The following is a 26589-nucleotide window of genomic DNA, read 5'->3' as shown; positions in this document are numbered from 1 at the left end:
CCAATCTCTGCTCTTGAAGAACCCGCTTTGGAATCTTCTCCTAAATGGCACTCTCTCCCGGACGCCTTCCACGAGGATCGACCTCCAGGGTTTCAAACTCTTCTTCTGATGTTCCTCTCCCTTGGATCACCATATGCATTCAAGCTTCCTTCCACGCACTCTCTCTCTCTGACTCAGCTGTACCAACAGAACACCACTGCTTCACATGCTCACAGTAAAGAGTTGTAGACCTTCGACTTTCTCCTTGGATCTCCTCGCTTCTTGCAAGCCTATTTTGCTTTAAGTCTGCATTCTGCAGCTTTCTCCCTTTGAGCTTGGAGCTTTTCTCTGCTCCTCACTCTTAACTTCACTTAACAGGATATTTTCCAGATTTCAGTTTTTTCCTTTTGACTAGTAGGCCTTCTCGGAACCTTTCCTGTTCCATTCCCTGATTTTGGGGGCTTTCTTCTTTAGTTTTTGGAATCTGCTTCCTGCAGTTCCCTCTCCTGTGCCCAGCTTCTCCTGGCAGCTGTTTCTAACTGAACTGAGTTGCTTTCTGTTTCTTCTTGTCTCTGTGTGGGCCTCCTGTTGCTAGGCAACTACCCAGTTTTTTCTATCATGAGTTTGTTTTAACTCCCCCCAAGAGTAATAAAACCTTATTAGAATGCAGGCATCTTTTAAAGTGAAACTAAAACTCAAGCTCCCCCTTTTCTCAACACACAAATACAGAAATACAAATTAAACTGAAACTTAAAGCTAAAACTCATTTGTAACACCAACAAATACAAATATAACTGAATTAAAACTATCTCTTTCCTAACACCTCTTCCCTTGAAAGAAAGAAAGCTTCACAGCAATGAAGGTGTTTTTAACAATGGTCTTACATCTGTCACACACAAACTTTTCATAAACCTCTAACAAAACAGCTTATTGGAGCCTATACAAATAAACTTTCCATCTTGTTTCATGACTGTACATGTTATATTGTACCACTACAAAAATGTACTTAAACAAAGTCAATAAATGTAACTAGATTAGTAGAATTTGTACACTATAGCATTAAAGCTAAAACACATTCCTAACACCCACAAATATAAATACAACTGACTCAAAACTATCTCTATTTCCTAACAGTACGGTCAGTACTTTGCCTGTTGCAAACATGAAAAGGGACATGCTGGTTGCTACAGTCTGCCAGTTGTTGGAATGTAGGACCTACATACTGGCATCACACAAGCACATAAATTCATATGCCAAATTACTCGTTTGTGTGATAGGCAGAACATATTTTTGGCTTGATGGCAGCACCCTGTTAGTGGAGAATATCACTCGTGTTGCTACTGCATAGTGGCAGCGTGAAATAGATAGCCCAAGGGTTGCCCAAGACACATAAAAGTGATGTCCCTTTTTTGCCCTATCTTATCTATGACTGGTTCTGTACGACATGCAAATGGTTGGGTGAGTTGCTACAACCAGTTCTGAGCAAATTTTCCAAATTCACGGTGAAGGATTCCTTCACCTTTGTGAAGACCGTACAGGACTTGCATATCAATAGCGATGCCATGTCCATATGCTCATTTGACATTGCTAAACTATTCACCAATGTACCACTCGAGGAAATTTGCAATGTGTCACTATATCATGGCGATCTAGGCGCGCCTCCATTGTCTGAATCTGTATTCATTGAACTTATGAACTCAGCAATTTGTGCAGTTGTATTCAGCTTTAAAAACACCATGTATGCCCAAATAGATGGTGTTGCCATGGGATCCTCTCTAGGCTCAAAGCTCACAAATATTTTTGCCAGTTTCCAGGAGGAACACGTCTTCAATGGAATGACACCTAACCTCCTACCATTTGCATATTTCTGATACATGGATGATACATTTGCTATATTTGAATCTGCAGCTGCATGTAAGAATTTCCTTAAACACCTTAATGGGCTCCATCCTGCACTCAAATTCACCTTTGTAATGAAGTAGTCGAATGAGGTTCTTTTCCTCGAGGTGCAAGTTGAGAAATCTGCCACCATGTTCTCTACTACTGTCTACCGCAAGCCTACCTTCACTGGTCAATATACGTGTTGGGATTCCTACAGTTCCACACACTGTAAGATTGGCCTTGTCAGCAACCTCATAAATAGGTCCCAAGTCATTTCCTCACTGTGTGAGCTTGATGCTGAAATAGGGCGCATCAAAGCCATCCTGCGGGATAATGACTACCCTGATCAGATCATTGCTAGCTGCATATTGCACAAACTCATGAATGGGCCTAAGGCCGCCACTTTTGGTCCTGAAAAGTGCCCAGTCAAAAGTTTGAGCAACTGATGAAGCTGCTAGTATGCTGTACAACACGAGTAGTATTCTCTACTAACAGGATGCTGACATCAAGCCAAAAAAACGTTCTGTCGATCACACAAATCAGTAATGTGGTATATGAATTTCAGGGCTGGTGTGATGCCAGGTTTGTAGACCATACATCTCAGTGACTTGCAGACTGTATCAAACAGCACATCCCTTTTGCTGTTTGAAGTTAAGGCAGGCGTTTTGCTTTGTAAAATTCCTGATGATGTTTGATGAACTGAAAACTTTCTAAGCTGACCAGTCCAATTAAAACATTCAACTTCCATGACCATATTAGTACAATTTCTGGATTGGTTTGTAATGCATTCAATAGTTATCATTTTCAGAGGAAGTGAAGAGTTGCTGTTGCAATCCATTCCACAGAAAGGGGAACTTGTGGGTAACATTTCCTGTTCCTTAGCTCAAAGGTTTCAAGGCCAAGCGTGCCATGGCTGTGATCTTTTGACAGCACAGAATAGGTATTAAACCAAGGAATATAGCAATAACATAATATAATTAGGACACTTGTCACATTAGGGTGGTAATATGGTTAGAAGGTGCAAAGGTTCAGATTCAGTTGTTCAATCTGAACAACTCCTGTCCTGATTCAAGTAAGCTTAATTGTTAAGGGGAGCTTTCCATCCCGAAAGTTCCTGGCTCAATCACTGATCTGTGCTGAGCTAGCTGATCTTAGCCACAAAAACAGTGATGGCTCTTCAAGCAGAGGGCGAGTATTGCCCAGGGCTCATGCTCCAGATGATATCCGGAAGCTGCTTCTTGCATTATGATGAATGTCGGATGCGGTTGTGATTCTCACTGTCATCATGAGGAGAAGGGAAAATAATTAACCAACAAAGGTACATATTGCTCAGCAAAACACAACTATTGTTCTTTGCGTAAAGGTATAATCAGAGGTCAGATAACTTTTGAGGGAACCCTGACTAACGTTTCACTGCTTTCGTTGAGAAATTAGCTGCTTGGCTTTAACCTGAGCAAATTTGGGATATGAAAAGATTTTTCTCACAACTGTTGAATTGTAGCTGCATGGCACTCACAGCACAAAAACAGACAATTTGGCCTGCCAGATTGACGAGCTGGTTATGCTTCACACAAGCAACAACCCAGATTCATTCCCAGTCTCAAAAGGCACTTGTTAATATATTAGACTCTGGAAATTTAATAAGACTGCCATATAACTAATAGCCCTCTGAGAAACAAAAAAAATCAATTTAGCTAAGATTTGTGTTTCACCTAGTACTGTGTTGTAGCCTAGATCATGATGGAATATTAAAAGGAAATTTAATCGACAGGCAACAAGAGGAGCTGTTCTTCTCTAAACCGTCATCTATTTAAAGTCAAGCCTCCACAACTGTATGAACATGAGGAAGTTGCACATTTTCATGACGTCCGAAAATGCTTCCCACCCAATTAATGACTTTTGAATTAGTCACCGTTGTTATCGTAGTTATAAGCATCTGGCACATATAGGATTAACGTGGGACTGTGTACAGTACCACCTACATAGTGATGTAAGAGAACACATGGCCCACACCCGGGGGTCAGGCTAGTGTTGGACAGAGCCGGGTGCACAAGCAAGCATGGAGACAGATCCTGGCTTGAATCCTTTACTGTATATATGTAGATAGTTCTTGTAGTTAATAAATACATACAGTTAACCTACTTAAGACCACAAAGACTTCATTGAGATCTAGCAAACAGTATCCAAAACCCTACAAAAGTTATGCAGGCAAATGCAGAAGAAAATTCCCACACAGCAAGATTCCAAACTGACAATGGGCGGAATTAACCGTGCCCACTGATGTCGGTAGTCATGGCGGGCGTGAGTGGACAATATGGCGGGAAGGCCAAAAATCGGTTTCACAACATCGTGAAACCAGCTTGCAATCATCCGCTTGGCCCATCACTGGCTGGCCACGTTTTCCACCGTCAGACAGCAGGAGCTTCATTGTACTACATCTGCATATCATTATAAACCCAGCTCATCAGAATCATCCCCCAACACTGGATTATCTAAGCACGTCAATGTGATTGCACGCTGATGTGTTTCACATCAGCATTTATTAAGTGTGCACCTGGCAAGCTGCACTTTGAGGGGAACTCGGAGGTGAGTGCAAAGTAACGTTGCGCAGCGTTCGTGAGATTCGCCTGTTGGACTTCAAAGTTGAAGCACCGTGCAGTCAGGCAAGAGCACAGGGAAGGCACTGGCTGACAGTGCAGTGCCGGGGCAAGGGCTGCACTGCGGTTGGGGTGAGTTGGTTGGGGGAGGGGCAAGGGCTGCCCTGGGGTTGATGGTAGTGCACAAGCACATGGCAAGGGGGGAATAGAGGTAGGGGAAATGGCCACACCTCTAGCTTATCTGCCCACACAAGCAATGCAGAGGCCTGAAAGTGCCATCAAGCGCTCCAGAGCTTTTTACCCCTGGGGCACAGTCTGCAAAACAATGAGCGTTTTAGCGGACTGCAGAACAATTGGATGACTGCGCATGTTGTACAATCTCCTTGCAAAAGCTGGCCATGGAGCAGTCACTGGTGGAGGTGCTCACAGCCCCTTGCAACACCATTGGCCCAGTCTCCCACGTGGTTCAAGGTAACAGCGCAGCCTTGCAGTGCGGGTTAGGAGAATGCCTGTGCCTGAGCTGAGAGCACAGCATGCAGTCCAGTGGGCAAAGCTGCTGCCTATTTATCAGCTGGAGTGTGGCGGAGTTGGGTGGGGTTTTGGGCTGCCAGGCTGCGCACATGCATGTGGTGGCCAACACTCTCTGGGATGCATTAAGGGACCTTCAGACTTAACCAAGAGAGGTTCTTAGAACACCCAAGCTAACCCACATGTTTCATCCTGCAGGAGGAATATATCAGGAGCATGGTGACCTAGTGTATGCTTCATGGATTACAGAGAGCGGAGACAAAGGAGAAGAGACCGAGGGAGGCGTCAGGCTTGGGCAGAGTGAGGAGCAGCATCTTCAGGAAGAAGGGGCACCTGGGGCTCCCATGCATGCCACTGAAAAGCCACAGCGAGCAATCACTGGTCGGCACCTAGCTAGATCCAGGATCTATTGATAGCGCTTGTTATTCCTGCAGATGACTGAGAACCAGTGTTGCTGAAGATTGCGCATGTCCAAGGAACTGGTTGGTCACATCTGCCACCTGCTGCAGAATTTGGCGCCACGGGGACATGGAGGGCATCCTCTGCCAGTGGCCGTGAAAGTGAATTTGGCACAATTTTCACGCCAGTGGCTCCTTTCAGGGCTTCACAGATGTGGGACATCACAAGCCCCCACGCACAAATGCATCCATGATTTCCATGGACGCCATCTTTGTGAAGGCACACAACTTTGTGCATTTAGCCCAGGATCAGGGCATCCAGGATGCAAGAGCACTGAAATTTGCCCAGCTCTCAGATTTTCCATAGGTGCAGGGCGTCATTGGCTGCACTTACGTGGGCGCTCAGATTTCAATGGCAGCAAGCGGTCAACTATGTCAACCGCAAGAGCTTCTACTTGCTGAATATTCAGCTGGTGTGCGACCACCACAAATGCATCCTGCATGTCTGCGCAAGGTTCCCAGGGGGTGTCGGCGACTCCTACATTGTCAGTAGGTCTCAGATCCCTGACATTCTCCAGGGTCCACAGAAGCTGCAGGGTTGGCTCCTCAGGGCTAAGGGCTACTCATAGAGGACGTGGCTGATGATGTCCGTGCGATAGCCTCAGACTGCAGCAGAGCGAAGGTATAACGAGGCTCATGCTACAACTCGCACCTTGGTGGAGCAAACCATCGGGATGCTGAAAATGAGATTCCAGTGCCTGGACCGGTCTGGTGGAGCCTAATACAATACAGTCCGTCATCACCAACTGCACCCTTTACAACCTGATGCTGCAACAGGGAGAGTTGCTGGCTGAGGAGGAGATGACTTTGGAGGGGATGAGAGTGAGGAGGTCCTCGAAGACGAGGATGACCGTGATGAGGCCATTGCACTGGAAAGATGAGGCAGGTGCTCGCGAGGACCTCATGGCTCCCAGATTTGGGGAGGGTTATGAGGACATGCTGTGAGGAGACACCATGGATCCTCATATTGCATCTGTGAACGTTTGACTCCAGTCTGGCTGATGGCAGCGCACATTCCCTCTGTGATTTGGCTCCAGTCATGGAGATGCAGTGGATGCTCATAGTCCCTACATTCCAGGAGGATGATGACAACATGCAGTGAGGACACTCCATAAATCCTCATATAGCTTTTGTGAATGTCTGACTCCTCTCTGGCTGATGGCATTTCACTTGTGCTCTGTGAACAGGGTCATATCATGGAGATGCAGCAAGGAAATTTTAACTTCTCCTGATCCTATGGCATCCTTTGTGAGTTGAACCCTTCAGGGCCACACTGTCACCAGACACAGATGCTGATGAGATGGGGGGCCAGCCGCATCTGAAAGGTGCTGGGAGCACACAGAGAAAATGATGGAACTCTGTGCCGCCAACCCAGGACATTCTGGCAGCAATGGTAAGCCCCAGTGAGGTGCAGGCATGACTGCTGTGTCCAGTGATTGTGAAAGCACGCCATAAGTGTGCTGAGAAGGTTGCAGAAAGCACAGGGAAGAGGCCCTGGACTGAGACACCTGCCTTTATCTTGTGCAGGGACCAGAGTTTCACATCTGAATAACACGAACATTGCTCATCAGAACAAGGAGTTATAGGCAAAGAAACATTCCTGGGAGTTTATTTACAATAGTGACCATTAAGTACAAGTGATTAACACCCACATCCAGGCTGTGCAATTACATCTTCTTAACCTTCCTAACCCTGCCGCTACATCTTGGTGTTCCCCCAACATCCACAGTGGAGGCGGAGGCAACCTGCTGACTGCTACACTCTGTCTGTGATGACCTTGGCAGGCATCCTTTGGAGGGCTGAGGCCTAGAGGGCCCTGGCCTGCTTTCAGGGTCCTGCTGTATGGCAGTGTCCTCGGCCTGTGGAGCTGGATTTGCTGGGGTCACAGGAAGAGGGGATTTGGATGGGCTGGACACTCCCAGACTCACCTGGATGGATGTTCTAGGGTGTGGATTTGCTGATCCTCCTACGTATGGGTACCCAAAAGCCCCTGGCTAACTCCTTGAAGAGAAGAGGAAGCTGGAGTGAAATTGAGCTGCGGCGCACCCCTCTCGTGTTGATACTGTTGGAGGCCAATTACAGTGTCAGTGATAGAGTTCAGCCCATGCAGCAAACCAGGACTGACATCCTGGACCAAGGTCTCCATGGTCGCCACCATCCTACCAGTATCCCATGCTCTGATAATGCCATATTCCAAAAGTACAAACCACCCTGAGGGTCATCCTGCACTAAAGATGCTCAAGTCTTGATGAAGGACTTCAGCCTACAGCTTCCTGACTACCGCAAATCGTTATAACAAAGCAATATTTCAATAAATCTAGGAATGTAGAATTGCAGAACAAAATACCTTAGAAGTAATAAGATCTCCCTAATAATAACACAGTGAAACCTCTGCACAACACACGGACCTGAGCCCCTGTGCTGACTGAATCACTCACACACAAATAAAATATTCCTCTGAGGTTGGGCAAAACCTGTTGGGTAGATCCACCATTCACTTACTTTTTTTTATCTCAGTGTAATGTTCATTATTTTTTAAATTTTAGCATTTGACATTAAATAGGGATTGGTCCTGACTTGAAATATCACACTGAGTCGACATGCATTGTTTTACCAATGGAATCACTTTGAGACCTGTAGTGGGGGATATGCAAATGAAATGAGAACCCCAGGAGGTGTTTTTTTTTCCTCTCATTTTGTCTGTTGCTTTTGTTCTGAGGACCCGATTTCCATATGAGGAGGGCCTGAATCAGGTGAGTGTTTTGGTCACTCAGTGGCAGGACCCTTTTAAGATGGCTGCTGGTTGCTCATCCAAGTTAATGACCTGATTTTGAGGTTGTTCCTGCCTCACGAAGGACAGGCGGAGGGAAAATCGATCCCATTGACATCTGAAATTATGGCTTAGAATTTCCCAGCAAACAGGACAAACTGAATTTGACCTTCTCCCTCTGCCAGGTGGGCACTTTTTAACCACATCGGTGGACATTGGACTCATACAACCCACCCTTCCCAGGCTACTGAGAACTTTGCATGGAGACCCACTGCCCAAAGAGTCCAACATAGAACCCGCATGAAACCTTGGCCCAGCTCGATCTTTAAATATATTGTATAGCAAAAAGAACAGATCAATGCTCCAAACATATACATCAGTACCCAGATAAACAGTAAACAGAGCAGTAATGAAACAAACCCAGGTATCATAGCAGAAAACTTGCAAGGATGTTGAAAATGACATTGCAGACTTCAATGAAGCCTAAATCTATCTTTGTTCAAAATTATCACTTTGTATTCACCCTTTCAGATCACAGTTAAAGCCACACTTCCATCAATTAGCAGATTCCAGATATATTTAGGAGAGGGGTGAAATATAAGCATCCGCCCTCACACCTCCTCCTTCCCAGAAACATGATAGGGTCCCCCTTGTCCTCACATCACCCCACCAGCCTCCGCATTCAAAGGATCATCCCCGGCCATTTCCGCCAACTCCAGCATGATGCCACCACCAAACAAATCTTCCCTTCACCCCCCCCCCGGCGGCATTCCATAGGGATCGTTCCCTCCGGGACACCCTGGTCCACTCCTCCATCACCCCCTACTCCTCAACCCCCACTTATGGCACCTCCCCATGCCCACGCAAAAGATGTAATACCTGCCCCTTCACTTCCTCTCTCCTCACCGTCCAAGGGCCCAAACACTCCTTTCAAGTGAAGCAGCATTTCACTTGCGTTTCCCCTAACTTGGTCTACTTCATTCGTTGCTCCCAATGCGGTCTCCTCTACATTGGAGAGACCAAAAGTAAACTGGGCGACCGCTTTGCAGAACACCTGTGGTCTGTCCACAAGAAGGACCCAAACCTCCCTGTCGCTTGCCATTTTAACACTCCACCCTGCTCTCTTGCCCACATGTCTGTCCTTGGCTTGCTGTATTGTTCCAGTGAAGCCCAACGCAAACTGGAGGAACAGCACCTCATCTTCCGACTAGGCACTTTACAGCCTTCCGGACCGAATATTGAATTCAACAACTTTAGATCTTGAACTCCCTCCTCCATCTCCTCCCCCTTTCTGTTTCTTCCCCCTTCCTTTTGTTTTTTCCAATAATTTATATAGATTTTTCTTTTCCCACCTATTTCCATCATTTTTAAATCTATATCTTTTATGCCCTGTTAGTCTTTCCACCCCACCCCCACTAGAGCTGTACCTTGAGTGTCCTGCCATCCATTCTTAATTAGCACATTCGTTTAGATAATATCACCACCTTCAACACCTCTTTGTTTTTTGTCTGTGACATCTTTTGATTATCTGCTCCTATCGCTGCTTGCTTGTCCCTACAACCACACCACCCCCCCTCCACTTCTCTCCCCCTAACACCATCCCCCCCACCCCCCCCCCCACCCCACCTTAAATCAGTTTATATTTCACCCCTCTCCTAATATTCACTCAGTTCTGTTGAAGGATCATGAGGACTCAAAACGTCAACTCTTTTCTTCTCCGCCGATGCTGCCAGACCTGCTGAGTTTTTCCAGGTAATCCTGTTTTTGTTTTGGATTTCCAGCATCTGCAGTTTTTTTATTTTTATCCAGATATATTTAGCCTTTTAAGATTTGCCAGAGTTTCAGAAATTTCATCATGAGAATTTTTTGAAATTGTGAAATGATTATTTCTTGTATGACCTTAGTCAACATCCCACAAATTTACTGCACTATGCAAATTATGCATGGTGTTGCAATCTGTGGATAGCACATGCTGCAACCACAATACGCATGTGATGGGTAAGCTATATATTGAATCCAATCAGGGTTTACTTGTTCAGAACATCTTTGTATAGTTATAACTGCAGTCACACACAGTATGAGGTGAGACATTTAATACCCAGTTCTATGGCCTGGTTTTACTGACTGGAGGGAATTAGAAATATCTCATAGAGGTATTTGCTAGTATTGTGGGGTAGAGTTTAAACTAGAGTGGCAGTGGGATGGGAACCTGAGCAGGGAGATACAAGAGGGCAACAAAGATAGTGATGAAGTTCTAAAAAAAGGAGAGAGCAAAAGTGGAAGACAGAGGGAACAAGGGCTAGCAACAAATAGGGCCACTGTACAAAAATAGATGTGTAAAAATGTTAAAAAAAAGTCTAAAGGCACTGTATCTGAATGCATGGAGCATTTGTAATAAGGTAGACAAAGTAACAATGCAAATAAATGTAAAAGGATACGATATGATTGCAAGTACAGAGACATGGCTGCAGGGTGAGCAAGGCTGAGTACTCAATATTTAGGAAGGACAGGCACAAAGTGAAAAGAATTGGGGTGGCGTTGTTAATTAAGGATGAAATCAGTGCAATAGTGAGAGAGGGCATATTGGCTCAGGAAATCTAAATGTAGAATCAATCTGGGTGGAGCTAAGAAGCAACAACGGGCAGAAAACAGTAGTAGGAGTTTTCTACTGGCCTCCAAACAGTAGTGGTAAGATAGGGCATGGTATTAAACCATAAATTAGAAATGCATGTTTTTCTTCATTCACGGGATGTGGGCTTCACTGGCTGGGCCAGCATTTATTGCCCATCACTAGTTGCCCTTGAGAAGGTGGTGTTGAGCTGCCTTCTTGAACAGCTGCAGCCCATGTGGTATAGGTACACCCACAGTTCTGTTAGGAAGTGAGTTTCAGGATTTTGACCCAGCAACAGTGAAGGATATATTTCCAAGTCAGGATGGTGAGTGGCTTGGAGGGGAACTTCCAGGTAGTGGTGTTCCCATCTACATGCTGCCCTTGGAAGGTGCTGTCAAAGGAGCCTTGGTCAATTCCTGTAGTGCCTCTTGTAGATGGTACACACTGCTGCTATTGTGCGTTGGTGGTGGAGGGAGTGAATGGGGAGGCAATGGCATAGTGGTATTGTTGCTGGACTAGTAATTCAGAGACCCAGGGTAATGTTCTGAGGACCCAGGTTCAAATTTTGGTGTTCAAAAAAAAATCTGGAATTAAAAGTCTAATGATGACCATGGAACGATTGTTGTAAATACCCATCTGGTTCACTAATCCCTTTCAGGAAAGGCAATCTGCTGTCCTTACCTGGCCTGGCCTGACCTGGTGTGACCTCAGACCCACAGCAATGTGGTTAACTCTTAAATGCGCTTTGAAGTGGCCTAGCAAGCCACTCAGTTGTATCGCTGCTACAAAGTCATAATAAAGAAATTAAACCAGCACTGGAAACGACAACGGCAATCTCAGCCCTGGCCACCCCACAAAGTCCTCCCTACTAACGTCTGGGGGCTAGCGCCAAATTGGGGAGAACTATCTCACAGCCTAGTTAAGCAACAGCCTAACATAGTCATCCTCACGGAATCATACCTTACAGATAATGTCCCAGAGTTACCCTGGGAGTCCTCAACGTTGATTCCTGAAGTCTCATGGCATTAGGCCAAACATGGGCAAGGAAATCTCCTGCTGATTACCGTGTACTGCCCTCCCTCAGCTGATGAATCAGTGCTCCTCCATGTTGAACATCAATTGGAAGACGCACTGAGGGTGCAGAATGTACTCTAGGTGGGGGACTTCAATGTCCATTTCCCAGAGTGGCTCGGTAGCACCACTACTGATCGAGTTGGCCGAGTCCTAAATGATATAGCTGCTAGACTGGATCTGCGGCAGGTGGTGAGGGAACCAGCAAGAGGGAAAAACATACTTTACCTCATGTTCACCAACCTGCCTGCGGCAGATGCATCTGTCCATGACGGTGTTGGTAGGAGTGACCATCGCACAGTTGTTGTGGAGACGAAGTCCTGCTTTCACATTGAGGACACCTTCCATCGTGTTGTGTGACACTACCACCATGCTAAATGGCATAGATTTCGAACAGATCTAGCAACTCAAACCTGGGAACCCGTGAGGCGCTGTGGGCCATCAGCAGCAGCAGAATTGTACTCGAGCACAATCTGTAACTTCATGGCCCAGCATATCCCTCACTCTACCATTACCATCAACCCAGGGGATCAACCGTAGTGCAATGAAGAGTGCAGGAGAGCATGCCGGGAGCAGCACCAGGCATATCTAAAAATGAGGTGTCAACCCGGTGAAGCTATAACAAAGGACTACTTGTGCGCCAAACAGCATAAGCAGCAAGTGATAGACAGAGCTAAGTGATCCCACAACCAGCGGATCAGATCTAAGATCTGCAGTTCTGCCACATACAGTTGTGAATGGTGGTGGACAGTTAAACAACTCACTGGAGGAGGATGAAGCTCTACAAATATCCCCACCTTCATTGATGGGAAGCCCAGCACATCAGTGCAAAAGATAAGGCTGAAGCATTCGCAATAATCTTCAGCCAGAAGCGCCGAGTGGCTGATCCATCTTGGCCTCCTCTGGAGGTCCCCAGCATTACAGATGCCAGTCTTCAGCCAATTCAATTCATTCCACGTGATATCAAGAAACAGCTGAAGGCACTGGATACTGCAAAGGCTATGGACCCTGACAATATTCCGGCAATAGTACTGAAGACTTGTGCCTCAGAACTCACCACGGCCCCAGCCAAGCTGTTCCAGTACAGCTACAATGCTGGCATTTACCCGGCTATGTGGAAAATTGCTCAGGTATGTCCTGTAAACAAAAAGCAGGACAAATCCAACACAGCCAATTATCACCCCATCAGTCTACTCTCGATCATCAGTAAAATAATGGAAGGGGTCATCAACAGTACTATCAAGCTGCACTTGCTCAGCAATAACCTGCTCTCTGATGCCCAGTTTGAGTTCCGCCAGGACCACTCAGCTCCTGACCTCATTACAGCCTTGGTTCAAACATGGACAAAAGAGCTGAACTCCCGAGGTGAGGTGTGAGTGACTGCCCTTCACATCCAGGCAGCATTTGACCGAGTATGGCATCAAGGAGCCCTAGCTAAACTGGAGCCAATGGGAATCAGGGGGAAAACTCTCAGATGGCTGGAGTCATACCTAGCTTAAAGGAAGATGGTTGTTGTTGTTGGAGGTCAGTCATCTCAGTTCCAGTACATCACTGTAGGAGTTCCTCAGGGTAGTGTCCTCGCCCCAACCATCTTCAGCTGCTTCCTTCCTGAAAAGGTCAGAAGTGGGGATGTTCGCTGATGATTGCACAATGTTCAGCACCATTCATGACTTCTCAGATACTGAAGCAACCCATGTCCAAATGCAGTAAGACCTGGACAATATCCAGACTTGGGCTGATAAGTGGCAAGTAACATTCACGCCACACAAGTGTCAGGCAATGACCATCTCCAACAAAAGAGAATCCAACCATCACTCCTTGAAGTTCCATGGCATTACCATCACTGAATCCTCCACTATCAACATCCTGGGGGTTACTGTTGACTAGAAACTGGACTGGACTAGCCATATAATTACTGCAGCTACAAGAGCAGGTCAGAGGCTAGGAATTGTGCAATGAATAACTCATCTCCCGACTGTAACAAGGGTGCTACAGTAATCATATAGACTACAGTACATATAGACTGGGCAAACCAAATGAGCAATAATTCTGTTCCAGATAAATTCCTGGAGTGTATATGAGATGCTTTTTTGGACCAGTACATTGAGGTACCAACTAGGAAACAGGCTATCCTAGATTTGGTATTGAACAAAGAGAAAGGGTTGATTAATAATATTGTTGTGCGGGGTCCTTTAGGGAACAGGAATCATAACATGATAGAATTCTTCATGAAGATGGAAAGTGAAGTAGTCTATCCGAAACAAGGGTCCCAAATCTAAACAAAGGAAACTACGAAGGTTTGAGGCATGAGTTGGCTAAGATAGATTGTGGAACTGCATTAAAAGGCATGGCAGTGGATAGGCAATGGCTAATATTTAAGGAACAAAGGTATGCATTGCAACAGTTATACATTCCTTTCTGGTGCAAAAACACAACAGGAAAAGTGGTCCATCAACGGCTAACAAAAGAAATTAAGGATAGTATTAGATCCAAAGAGTAGTCATATAAAGTTGCTAGAAAAAGTAGCAAGCCTAAGGATTGGGAACAGTTTAGAATTCAGCAAAGGAGGACCAAGAGATTGATTAGGAGGGGAAAAATGGAGCCTGAGAGTAAACTTGCAAGAAACATGAAAGCAGACTGGAAAACCTTCTGTAAGTATGTAAAATGAAAAAGATTAGTGAAGACAAATGTAGGTCCCTTACAGTCAGAAACGGGAGAATTTATAATAGAAAACAAGGAAATGGCAAAGCAATTAAACAACTAAATTAGTTCTGCCTTCACAGAGGAAGACACAAATAACTACCCAGAGATACTAGGGAACCAAGGGTCTAGTGTGATGGAGGAATTGGAGGAAAGCATTACTAAAACAATCGTGCTGGAGAAATTAATGGGACTGAAAGCCAATAAATCCCCAGGGCTGATAATCTACATCCCAGGGTGCTAAAGGAGGTGGCCATGTGGATGCATTGGTTGTGATCTTCCAAAATTCCAGAGATTCTGGAACAGTCCCAGCAGATTGAGGCTGACAAATGTAACCCCACTACTTAAAAAAGGAGGGAGGGAGAAACAGCGAATTACAGACCAGTTAACCTAACATCAGTAGTAGGGAAAATGCTGGAGTCTATTATAAAGGATATGATAACAAGACACTTAGAAAATATCAACGTGATTAAACAAAGTCAACATGAATATATGAAAGGGAAATAATGTTTGACAAACCTACTGCCGTTTTTTGAGGATGTAACTAGCAGATTAGATAAGGGAGAACCAGTGGATGTGGTGTATTTGAATTTTCAGAAAGCTTTTGATAAAGTCCCACAGAAGAGGTGTGCAAAATTAAAGCACATGGGATTGGGGGTAATATATTGGCATGGATTGGGAATTGGTTAACAGACAGAAAACAGAGAGTAGGAATAAATTAATCTTTTTCGGAGTGACAGGCGGTGACTAGAGAGGTACCACAGGGATCAGTGCTTGGAACCAAGTTATTCACAAGATATTTCAATGATTTGGATGAGGGAACCAAATGTAATATTTCCAAATTTGCTAATGACATGAAGCTTGGTGGGAGTGGGAGTGGTGATGAGGATGTTAAGAGGCTTCAAGACAATTTAGATAAGTTGAATGAGTGGGCAAATACATGGCAGATGCAGTATAACATGGATAAGTGTGAATTTATCCACTTTGGTAGGAAAAACAGAATGGCAGAGCATTTTTTAAATGGTGATAGATTGGAAAATGTTGATGTACAAAGGGACCTAGGTGTCCTTGTACACCAATTACTGAAAGCAAGCGTGTAGGTGCAGCAAGCTGTTAAGAAGGCAAATGGTATGTTGGCCTTCATTGCGAGAGGACTTGAGTACAGGAGCAAGGATGTCTTACTGCAGCTGTACAGGGCCCTGGTGAGACCACACCTGGAGTATTGTGTGCAGTTTTGGTCTCCTTATCTAAGAATGGGTATACTTGCCATAGAGGGAGTGCAGCGAAGGTTCACCAGGTTCCTGAGGTGGCAGATTTGTTGTATGAGGACAGATTGGATTGACTAGGCCTGTATTCACTGGAGTTTAGAAGAATGAGATGGGATCTCATTGAAATGTATAAAATTCTGACAGGGCTGGACAGACTGGATACAGGGAGGATGTTTCCTCTGGCTGGGGGGTCTAGAACAAGGGGCCACAGACTCAGGATAGGGGGTAGGCCATTTTGAATGAGTTGAGGAGAAACTTCTTCACCTAGAGAGTGGTGAACCTGTGGAATTCTCTACCACAGAAGGCTGTGGAGGCCAAGTCATTGAATATATCTAAGAAGGAAATAGCTAGTTTTCTGCACTCTAAACATGTCTAGGGGTTTGAGGAGAGTGTGAGAATATGGCGTCGAGATAGAGGATCAGCCATTGGATGCGAAGCAAGCTCAAAAGGCCGAATGACCTACTCCTGCTCCTTTTTCCATATTTCTATGTTTCTATAAAGAAATTTTCTAGAGCTTTTCCTCTTATTAGTGGCCATACCTTCAGTTGCCTCTCCACTCTCCAGTCATAAAAACTGACCACTTTGACCAAGCCTTTGGTCATCTCACCTAATTTCTCCTTATGTGGCTTGGTGTCATACTTTGTTTTATAATGTTCCTGAAAGCACCGGGGATTTTTCATTATGTTAAATATCTGTTGTTGAAGTTGTTACTGTCACTGTATTTTCTGTGTTTTTTTTTTGTTTCTCAGGAGATTACATGCCTGTTGGTGGATTGGATGGGGGTTAGGGTCTAGTCATGATACTCCAGGTGCCTTGTGGGTCAGAATTGGTGGATCGGGCGATCTTTTCTTGTTCATCATTTTTGCATGTTTGTATGATCAATATGGGGGGCCAATTAGCTCAGTTGGTTGGGTGGCTAGTGTGTGATTCAAATTAACGCTGAGTTCAAGTACCAGGTAGATTTGGGACCTGCCTTGAGAGTGCAAGGCAATAGCCAAACCACCAATGACATAAACTGCCAAGAAAAACAGCTCATGACAAAGTATCAGCAGACAATGAGTCAAGGACCTGTCTTTGGGCAAAGCACTCATGGAATGGAATGATCAATACTATCAAAGTTGAGCATGTGCCAGACACTAAGGGATTATGTAAGGTAAACTGGATGTTTGCACTGTCTGGGCCGTGGGATAATGTCATTCTTACAAAATGGTGTTGACTTCAGATGAATCTGTCCTCCTGAGTTAAACTCTTACTAAAAGATTAAATAAATAATTTATGAAATCTGTGTAGTGCAGCCTTTGAGAGTGGAAACTAGCCCAAATAAATATTATTGAACTGATTGAGCAGTTTTTGTTCACAGTACACTTGAGAGTTAGCATTAATGGTCACCAACCATCTGTTCATACTTTTCCACTTATCTGGGAGAACTGACACTTTGGTTTGCTCTTCTTGGTTTGATTTAGAATCCAATGAACTCATTGTATCTGCTTCATCTTTGTAAACACCAGAAAACCTTTCTTTTAAATCGTGGCACAAATTAGTTCTTGAAAATTAGTGATGTTCCAAAGAATATTTTGGAAAAAAATTGCAAAGGGGGGAAGCAAACACCTCTTCATTCATCGAGGAAGTAAATTTGAAATTTCGTTCCAATTTATTTTCTGTGAAAATATTTTGAATGAGGTGGTAAAGATTTCTCAATTGCGAAGAGACATATCTGAAAGCTTTACTGGGTGGTGGATGAAGTGTAGAAACTGAGCAATAGAGAAGACAGGGCCGGGGAGAGGTGGTAGAGCACAAATTGAAGAGAAGGATCATTAAAAGGCCTTTGAAGGTAGGGAAGGGATGTAATAAAAGCCTTGGGAATAAGTTCCCAAGGGTAGGAGTATAGTGGCTGATGGAACAGCAGCTGATGCTGGAGAAGGGAATGAGACATGCGCCAGAATCTTCCGTTTGGCATGCCGACGCATAAAATGATGCGCGGTGATGTCGGGTGTGCATCTTGACACCACCACGCGTTATTCTGATCTTCAGTTCAGCGGACGCGCACTGGAGTCGGCTCTGCGCCCGCTGAACTGTAAAAAGCCTGTTAAGGCCATTAATTAACTAATTAAAATGATTGTCAGGGTTGCCCATCCAACCTTAAGGCTGGGGGGCAGGCGAAGAGCCCAGGCGGCTTTCGCATTTCTCATGAAACCTCATCCACGGGGGGGATGAGGTTTATGAAGGGTTTACAAATTAAATAAAATTTTTAATTAAAATTCATCAACATGCCCCAGCTCATGTGACACTGTCAAATGAGGGGATATGTCTGAATAATCTTATTTTAAAAAATTTTTAATATCTTTTGAACTGAATTTAATCTCCCTGAGGCACGGATCTGCCTCAGGGAGATTTCTGCGCTCTTTCGGGTACATGCGCGAAGGAACACAAGCCCCAATTCTCCCTCCTCCCCCTGCTGCACAGGTAGCGCTGAGTGTTCCAGGTGCACCTCACACTGGGCGGGCCTTAATTGGCCTACCCACGTAAAATGGCGGTGATCAGCTCTTTGCCTGCCCACGCCCACGCCCGGCCGGCCCCCATTGGCTCATACTGGAATGAGCGGAGTGTCTAATGAGGAGAAGTTAGACAGACTAGGCTTGTTTTCACTGGAGTTTAGAAGAGTGAGGGGTTGAAGTATATAAGATCCCTGAACGGTATTGGCAAGGTTGACGTGGAAAGGACCTTTCCTCTGGTGGGTGAGTCCATTATTAAGGGGCACTGTTTTAAATTTAGGGGTGCCCTTTTAGGAAAGAGGTGAGGAGAGTTTTTTTCTCTCAGAGGGTTGTGTGACTTTGGACTCTGCCTCAGAAGGCGGCGGAGGCGAAGTTATTGGAATGTTTTTAAGGCAGAAGCGGTGGCGTAGTGTATTGTCATTGGACTGGTAATCCAGAGACACAGGGTAATGCTCTGGGGACCCAGGTTCAAATCCCACCATGGTAGAATGTGGAATTTGAATTTAATAAATATCTGGAATTAAAAATCTAGTCATGAAAACTTTGAAGGACATTAGTGAACATTTGATTCACTAATGTCCTTCAGGGAAAGAAATCTACTGTCCTCACCTATATGTGACTGCAGACCCACAGCAATGTGGTTGACCCTTAAAAAAAATGCCCCCTGAGCAAGGGCAATTAATGCTGGCCTAGCCAGTGACACCCACATCCCATGAATAAATTAAAAAATGGAGATAGATTCTTGTTAGGCAAGGGAATCAAAGGTTTATCAGGTAGATGAGAACGTGGAATTCAAAACACAAACAGATCAGCCATGATCTTATTGATTGAGGGGCTGGGTGGCCTACTTCTGCTCCTATTTCATATGTTCTTATGTATTCGCTAGGAAGGTGCAGTCAGGGACATGTAGTTGGAGGATAGTTACTGATGATGAAGGTTATTAGACCTATCTTCATCCATCCAGAAAGATCTTAAAGTCTTCTTATTTCTTCAACCAATTCTTTCCTAAAAGATTCCTGGGATTTTACCTCAACTGGTTTTATCTGGACATCATTCCTGACATAATTTCCTAAATTCACTTTTTAATAGTTTGAATATGTGTCCTCTTGTCCTAAGCTCTCCACTCAGCTTAAAATCATATTCCAGATTTACTTTTCCCTTTCATTAACTTTATCTTATATACCTCTTATAACAGCCCTTTGGGCTTCTTATCCAGGCAGATAAGGCTAAGTTTCTCCAGTCCTCAATAACATTAGCCTAAAATATGCCTCTAGCATAGTAAAATGTTCCAAAGCATTTATCAGAGCATTTGACACTGAACCTTATAAATAGATATTAAGACGGTTGGCGAAAAGAGTGGTAAAGGAGATAAGGTTTAAGGAATGCCATAAAGGAAGAGATTGAGGTAGAAAGGCAGAGAGGATCAGGGAGGGAATGGCAGAACTTATGGGCTAGAGAGCTGAAGGCTCAGGGCCCATTGTGGAGTCAACGAAAAGGCCAGAGTTGAAGTTATGCAGAGGTTTCAGAGGGTTGTAGGACATTTGACATGCAGGGCCAACCTTGTGACTCTTTGCTGCACTGCTTCCAATGCTTGTGTCTCAGCTGCTGAAGTTGGGCACAGTATTCAAAATATGATCTAACCAAATTATTATACAGTTCATATAACTTTCCTGTGACTGTTTTGAATGCAGTTCAACATTCCTTTGGCTTTGCATTAACTCAGTGTGAATTCAAAAATTCCAGAAGACTATGTTCACACTCTCAGGATTAGGTTTCAAATTTTGAGGTTATGCAGTTCAAAGAATGGTATGGCTGTGTACTGACTATGTCACTATCTAGTATTCTAGAGGCTTGGATTATTGATACAGAAAGAAACAAGAGGCTGGACAAAGTTAAAAAAAAAAGGACTGAAAATATGGGGCATGTTGGAAATCTGAACTAAAGCCAGAAAATGCTGGAATTACTCAGCAGGTCAGGCAGCATCTGTGGAGCAAGAAACAGAGGCTGGGATTTTCCGTGCCTGCCGGAGTTGGGCATGTTCAGTGGTGAGGGTGGACAATATGGCCAGAAGGCCAAAAATCGATTTCATGACGTCGTGAAACCAGTTTGCGACCGTCCGCTCCGCCCGTTGATGGTGGACCGCATTACCCACCATCAGACGTCAGGAACATCATTGCAATACATCAGCATATCATTATGAGGCCAGCCTGCTGGACTTATCCCCCAACACCCTGCCCGCTGGATCGTCCACTCACATTGGCAGGAAAATACTCCAGCGTGTTTCACAACAGCATATATAAGGCATGCACCTGGCGAGCTGCACTTTGTTCGGGACTTCGAGGTTTGTTTGCCTACCTTGCTTCGGTCAACACTCGCAGTCATCAGTGCCAGGCTTCACAGACAGCACCACATCACTTTTAGGGGGAGCTCATGGGTAGGTCTCAACCTATCAGATCAGCCATATGTGTGTGGCTTTTCAACAGCTGCAGGGCGAGGTCTTGCTTGGGGAAGGGGGAGAAGTGGCCTCAGGCAAGGGAAGAGGCTGCAGGAGCACTGAGCGTGGCTGTACTTTAAATGTGGTACCTGGCATGGTGAAGTGGTGAGGTGACGGCGTGGCAGGCGAATGAGAGCCACCCACCATGAAAACGGCGTGTTTCCTGGGTATGTATAATGGGGCAGATTTGGACGAAATGGCGTGAAAACCAGCCATCATGGCCGGTGGGTAAAACGTCCCTTTACCCACCCGTTACCACACTTAGTGCAAATCTGGGACAATTCCACCCAGAGTTAATATTTCAGGTCAGGTCAACTCTTGTTCTGACAAATTGCACTCTGGTTAATGTAGCATGTACTCTGGAAAGGACGAGCCTTAAGTTTTGAAAGAATGAGCTCAATGAAATCTCTGATGCATTAAATCAGTTTCAACGTCTACATTGTAAGAATGCACAGAAATATGTAAACTAAATTGCTACACTGAAGGGTCTTTGCCATCGACTTGTTGTTTGCATGTATATTATTCATCAAGGTCTCATTGTCTGTTCAAATGTTGCATTACTTTGTGACCCAAACCATAGTTTCTCTTTATCTACTGTGCACTGTGACATTTTAATAGTTCCAATTCTAAAATTGAAACAGGGATCTGTGAGTCTGGGGGACTCTTCCTCAAACCTGGAATATTATTCTCTTGATTTCATTCACATATCAACCGCCTTTTCAGTTTTTAGCTCTGAATGCAGATTTGGGATTGGAAGCCTGTTTCTGCATTAATAAGCCTCTTTGTGTGAACCACCCACTGTGCAGAGCAGAGCTGGTGTAAACCTGATAGGAGTACTTTTTTGCAGCAAAACAAAATTTAACTCTGAGTTCATTGAGCGAAAATCTTGAAATGGAACAATTTCTTGTTTTGTAATGCAGTCGTTGTTGATTTGAGTAATTTCTAAAGGAGATTACTCAAAGGAAAAGTCTGCAGGACTATGGGGAACAAGTCGGGGCCTGGGACTAAATGGATCGCTCTTTCCAAGCGCTGGCACAGACATGGTGGCTTCCTACGGTTCTGCAAGATTCTGTGATTAACCTTATACAATAATCATTTTTCGATATTCTAAACTTGGTGGGGTTCTGATTATCTCTTGAGGCTCGACATTAATTATAGCACAGCTATCTATAGTTTTTATATCTCACAGCAAGCAATGTGAGAAAGAAGGCTGCTGAATAAACCTGTCCCCCCAGATAACCTTGCCATTTGCAGTAGCTTTTAGGTATTCAGTCTTTGAGCACAATCTCTCCTTTTCCAGCAATGCAGCCGCACTTATTCTGTATCCCTTACAACGGGAACATTCAGTTAAACAGATAACAATGGTGGAAAGCTGCTTTGCTTGACTGGAAAGACAGTAAATGAGCTTTCTCTAGGTCTGCACCAGGCCAACTGGATTGGCTATGTGGAATGAATAATGTAAAGTTGAGTAGATTGCACTGCATACCTGCAGAGGAACCTGTCCAAGCTGACTCAGGGTACCTTCCTCAATACAACAACATCTTCTATTTGGATAGTTCCTTTAACATTGTAAAATGCCCCAAGACCCTTTACAGGAGCTTTATCAAACTAAATTTGATATCAACTCACATAAGGAGACACTTGCCCAGAGAGGTAGATTTTAAGGAGCCTTTAAAAGAGAGAGAGAGGTAGAGAGGCAGTGAAGTTGAGGAAGGGAGTTCCACAGCCTGGGGTCTAGGCAGCTGATGGTGGAGCGATGAAAATTGGAGATGCACAAGAGGCCAGAATTGGAGAAGCACTGAGATCTTATAGGGATGGAGTGCTGAAGGAAGTTACAGAGGTGGGAATGGAGGGGTGAGGCTATGGAGGGATTTAAAAGCAAAGATGAACATTTTAAAATTGAAATATTGCTGGAGCAGGAGCCACCGTTGGTCAGTGAGCACAGAGATGATGGGTACATGGAACTTGGTGTGACTGATTATACGTCAAAGTAAAGGTGCAGATCATTCTATGACAAAACATGCATCAATTCTCTGTATATTTCAGTCATCAGTGATTGCTGCCCAGTCGACTGCTTCTAATAACAATTAATGTCCTCCAGCTAAAGAAAAATAGTCTTTTAGTATTTTTCTATTATTAATCCTTCAGCAGATTATTGAGGAAATGGCCCCAGGAGTAGTGAGCCTTACTGATGGGATGTTTCCTGTTTCGATTTGCACAGGGAGGGTGGTGGATGGGGGAAATCTGACTTTAATGGAACAGGAGGAGGTCATTCAGCTCCTCGAGTATATTGTGACACTCAGTGAGATCATGGTTGGCTTGTGACCTAACCCCATGTACCCAACTTTGCACCATATCCCTTAATACCTTCGACTAACAAAATTTTCTCAATCTTGGTTTTATAACTTACAATTGATTTAGCATCAATTTTTGTTCACAAAACAGAGTTCCAAACTTCTAACACCCTTTGCATAAAACATGGTTTCCTTATTTCATTCCTGAAAGGTCTGGCTCTAACATTTAGTCAATGCCTCCTAGACCCCCCAACTAAATAGTTTCTCTCTATCTACCCTAACTGTTCCCCTTAATACCTTGAAAACTTTGATCAAATCACCCCTTAAGCTTCTAAACTCCAGGGAACACAGTTCTAGTTTTTGTAATCTCTCCTCACATTTTATCCCGTGGGAGTCCAGCTATCATCCTGGTAAGTCTATACTACACTCTGTCCAAGGTCAATATGCCCTTTCTAGGGTGTGGTGCCCAGAACGGCTCACAGTACTGCTGCTGTAGACTAATCAGTGCTTTGTGTAGCTGTAACATGATCATTTCCTGGAAAATACATGTGAGGAGCTGTCAGGTAGAACAAGGCTATCATTTGAGCTCAAGTTCGGCAGTAATGCTTTCTATTGTCCAAGGTATTAAAAATGACTATCAGATGAGGTCCTGGTGTTGTTGATGGCACCATAGCACAACAACAACCAATCAATTACATAGAAACATAGAAAATAGGAGCAGGAGTAGGCCATTTGGCCCTTCGAGCCTGCTCCGCCATTCATTATGATCATGGCTGATCATCCAACTCAATAGCCTGCACCCGCTTTCGCCCAAGAGCTATATCTAACTTCTTCTTGAAAACATACAATGTTTTGGCCTCAACTACTTTCTGTGATAGCGAATTCCATTGGCTCACCACTCTCTGTGTGAAGAAATTTCTCCTCATCTCAGTCCTATATGGTCTACCCCGTATCCTCAGACTGTGACCCCTGGTTCTGGACTCCCCCACTATTGGGTACATCCTTCTTGCTTCTGCCCTGTCTAGTCCTGTTAGAATTTTATAGGTTGCTATGAGATCGCCCCACATTCTTCTGAACTCCAGTGAATATAATCCTAACCGACTCGATCTCTCCTCATATGTCAGTCCTGCCATCTCAAGAATCAGTCTGGTAAACCTTCGCTTCACTCCCTCTATAGCAAGAACATCCTTCCTCAGATAAGGAGACCAAAACTGCACACAATATTCCAGGTGTGGTGTCACCAAGGCCCTGTATAATTGCATCAAGACATCCCTGCTCCTGTACTCGAATCCTCTCGCTATGAAGGCCAGCATACCATTTGCCTTCTTTACTGCCTGCTGCACCTACATGCTTACCTTCAGCGACAAGAGGCAAAAAACAGAAAAATTATTATAAGAAGCTGAGTTCGTGAGAAGGGTCCCTCTCAAAGCCTTGATCTATTTTTCCTCTTTCAGAGGCTTGTCTTTGACCCTCACCCTGACCCTGCCTCGTATTACCAGCTTTTTCTGTTTTTTATTTGGAAATATGCTGCCTCTTCTTTCCACCTTAATGTTATGCTGTTACTTAGGAACCCACATCCAAAATAATTTAAAGTGTAATGTACAAAGCCTCCAACAGAATTTCCATCACTCTTTAGCTACATGAAAGGAAATGCTGTACTGGACACTAGTTAGACCGCACCTAAGAGTATGGCTTAACTGCTAAAAACTTTATTATCCTTGAGAAAGTTCAATGCAAGGCGCTCGTTTTGTTACAAACAATTACTTGCAAGATGCTAGTGTCTCCCAGTTGGTCACGCTGACACAATGTCCAGGACAGAAGAAAGGCCCACAGTTTGACATGTTTCTATAAAATTTTGAATGGACAATTAAATATTTCTAAGCAGTATATCAAACCCAAAATTGACTGTGCTTGAAGAATTCATAACCAACAGCTCCAACTGTATACACCCCAATGTGATTCCTTTGCTAACTCCTTTTTTTCAAGAACAATTAAGGACTGGAACAATCTTCCACAAACCTTAATCTTCGAGCCCTCTAAGGATTCATTTAAGGAGAATCTGTTGAACATTCTTAATTAACGTGACCATCAACTGCACGCATTGTGCACCTCCTGTGAAAATTCCCTAGTGGAAGATTACAGAGGAAAATCTTACCAAGTATCAAGTGTTAATCTTGATATACAGACTTTTTTTGAAAAACAGAGCAGTGCTTTGCCCTTAAACACTTTGCATCTGAGTGGAGTAATATAGAAAAAAGAACAGAACACAGCAAATGAAAATGAGGCCTAATAGACAAATAAATTGTCAAACAGAACACAATTGTAATGGATCTTAAAAGGTGTAAATCGGAGGCAGCCCCTGGTTTTGCATACCTTGGAAATAAACTCCGGAATGGATCTCCAGAATCCTGGGAAGAGTAGAAAGGTCCAAAGAACAAATATAATCTTGTAATGAGGTGACCTGTGAATCTGGACAGTAGAAGTCTGCCATTGTACATAGCCTAGTCACTTGCATTACCAGCTTCTCACCATGCACCTCAGACATTAGTAAGACAATGTACTGGGAACTCAGTTGATATGATTATAGTTTCAGAGAGAGAAAAAAAGCACTTCTGGTTTGAATGCTGATCATCATAAGCTACTGCAAGAGATGACAGTGAATCTGGCGACATGCCAATAGCCAAAAAAAGTACTCAAAAGAGAACCAACAGCAGATTGGTTTCAAAATACTAAACTGATTTGCAAAGCTAGTGCTTTGCTGTATTATAATTGCAGACGAGTGGCTCCTGCCCCCACCATCACCCCCACACCTAAGCATTTTTCCTTTCCCTTTTTAAAGGCTGATGTACAGAAGCACAGATGTAGATGTCCCCATGACACCACCTCCCCAAACCCTGCTACCTCAATACTTCACCAGTGTGATTCTTCTACATGAGTAACTCAATTGTGAATATAGCCAATAACTCACTATTTGGCAATGGGGAATCCCATTGACTCCCAATCTTATCCTTAACCCACTTCCAAAAATGAAAACATTATAGCTGCTAGAAATCTGAAATAAAAACATAAAATGCTGGAAACGTTCATCAAGTTGGGCACCATCTGTGGTGAGAGAGAAACAGAGTTAACGTGTAGAATCTTGTTGAAGATTCAACGGTTTATGCCTGCTGGCTGGAGAGCCAGCAAGAGGTCCGCACTGCCTCTTTTTGCCAAACCGCAAGCCAATCAGGCAATCAAGATCCCGGGGCAGAAGCCTTGCCTGCTGGGAGCTGCTGGCCAATCAGAGGCTGGCAGCTCTTGGGATCAGCAGTACTACTGGAGAGGCCATGGTTGCTGCCGGAAGGACAGGCACCAGAGTCCCAAGATAGTGCAGGGGGCGGGGGGGGTGGAGGTTGGCAGCATGAGCAGGGAGTTGGTTCTCAGCAGGCTCCCCAGTTTCCAATGTT

General features: G+C 44.3%; 1 protein-coding gene across 2 annotated transcripts in view; it reads right to left on the bottom strand.

The window, feature by feature from the left end:
- The window catches only part of themis2 (thymocyte selection associated family member 2), a 104887-nt gene extending 79172 nt beyond the window's left edge, over positions 1 to 25715 (bottom strand). For both annotated transcript variants that reach the window (XM_041213740.1, XM_041213741.1), the window contains exon 1: positions 25517 to 25715. In XM_041213740.1, coding sequence (XP_041069674.1) covers positions 25517 to 25688 — 172 coding nt within the window. In that variant the 5' untranslated portion in view covers positions 25689 to 25715. The remainder of the gene's footprint in view (positions 1 to 25516) is intronic.
- Between the last annotated feature and the right edge of the window lie 874 nt (positions 25716 to 26589).

The sequence above is a fragment of the Carcharodon carcharias genome, chromosome 19, assembly GCF_017639515.1.
Source record: "Carcharodon carcharias isolate sCarCar2 chromosome 19, sCarCar2.pri, whole genome shotgun sequence".
NCBI classification, from domain to species: Eukaryota; Metazoa; Chordata; class Chondrichthyes; order Lamniformes; family Lamnidae; genus Carcharodon; species Carcharodon carcharias.
This window is presented reverse-complemented; position numbering and strand designations above follow the sequence as displayed.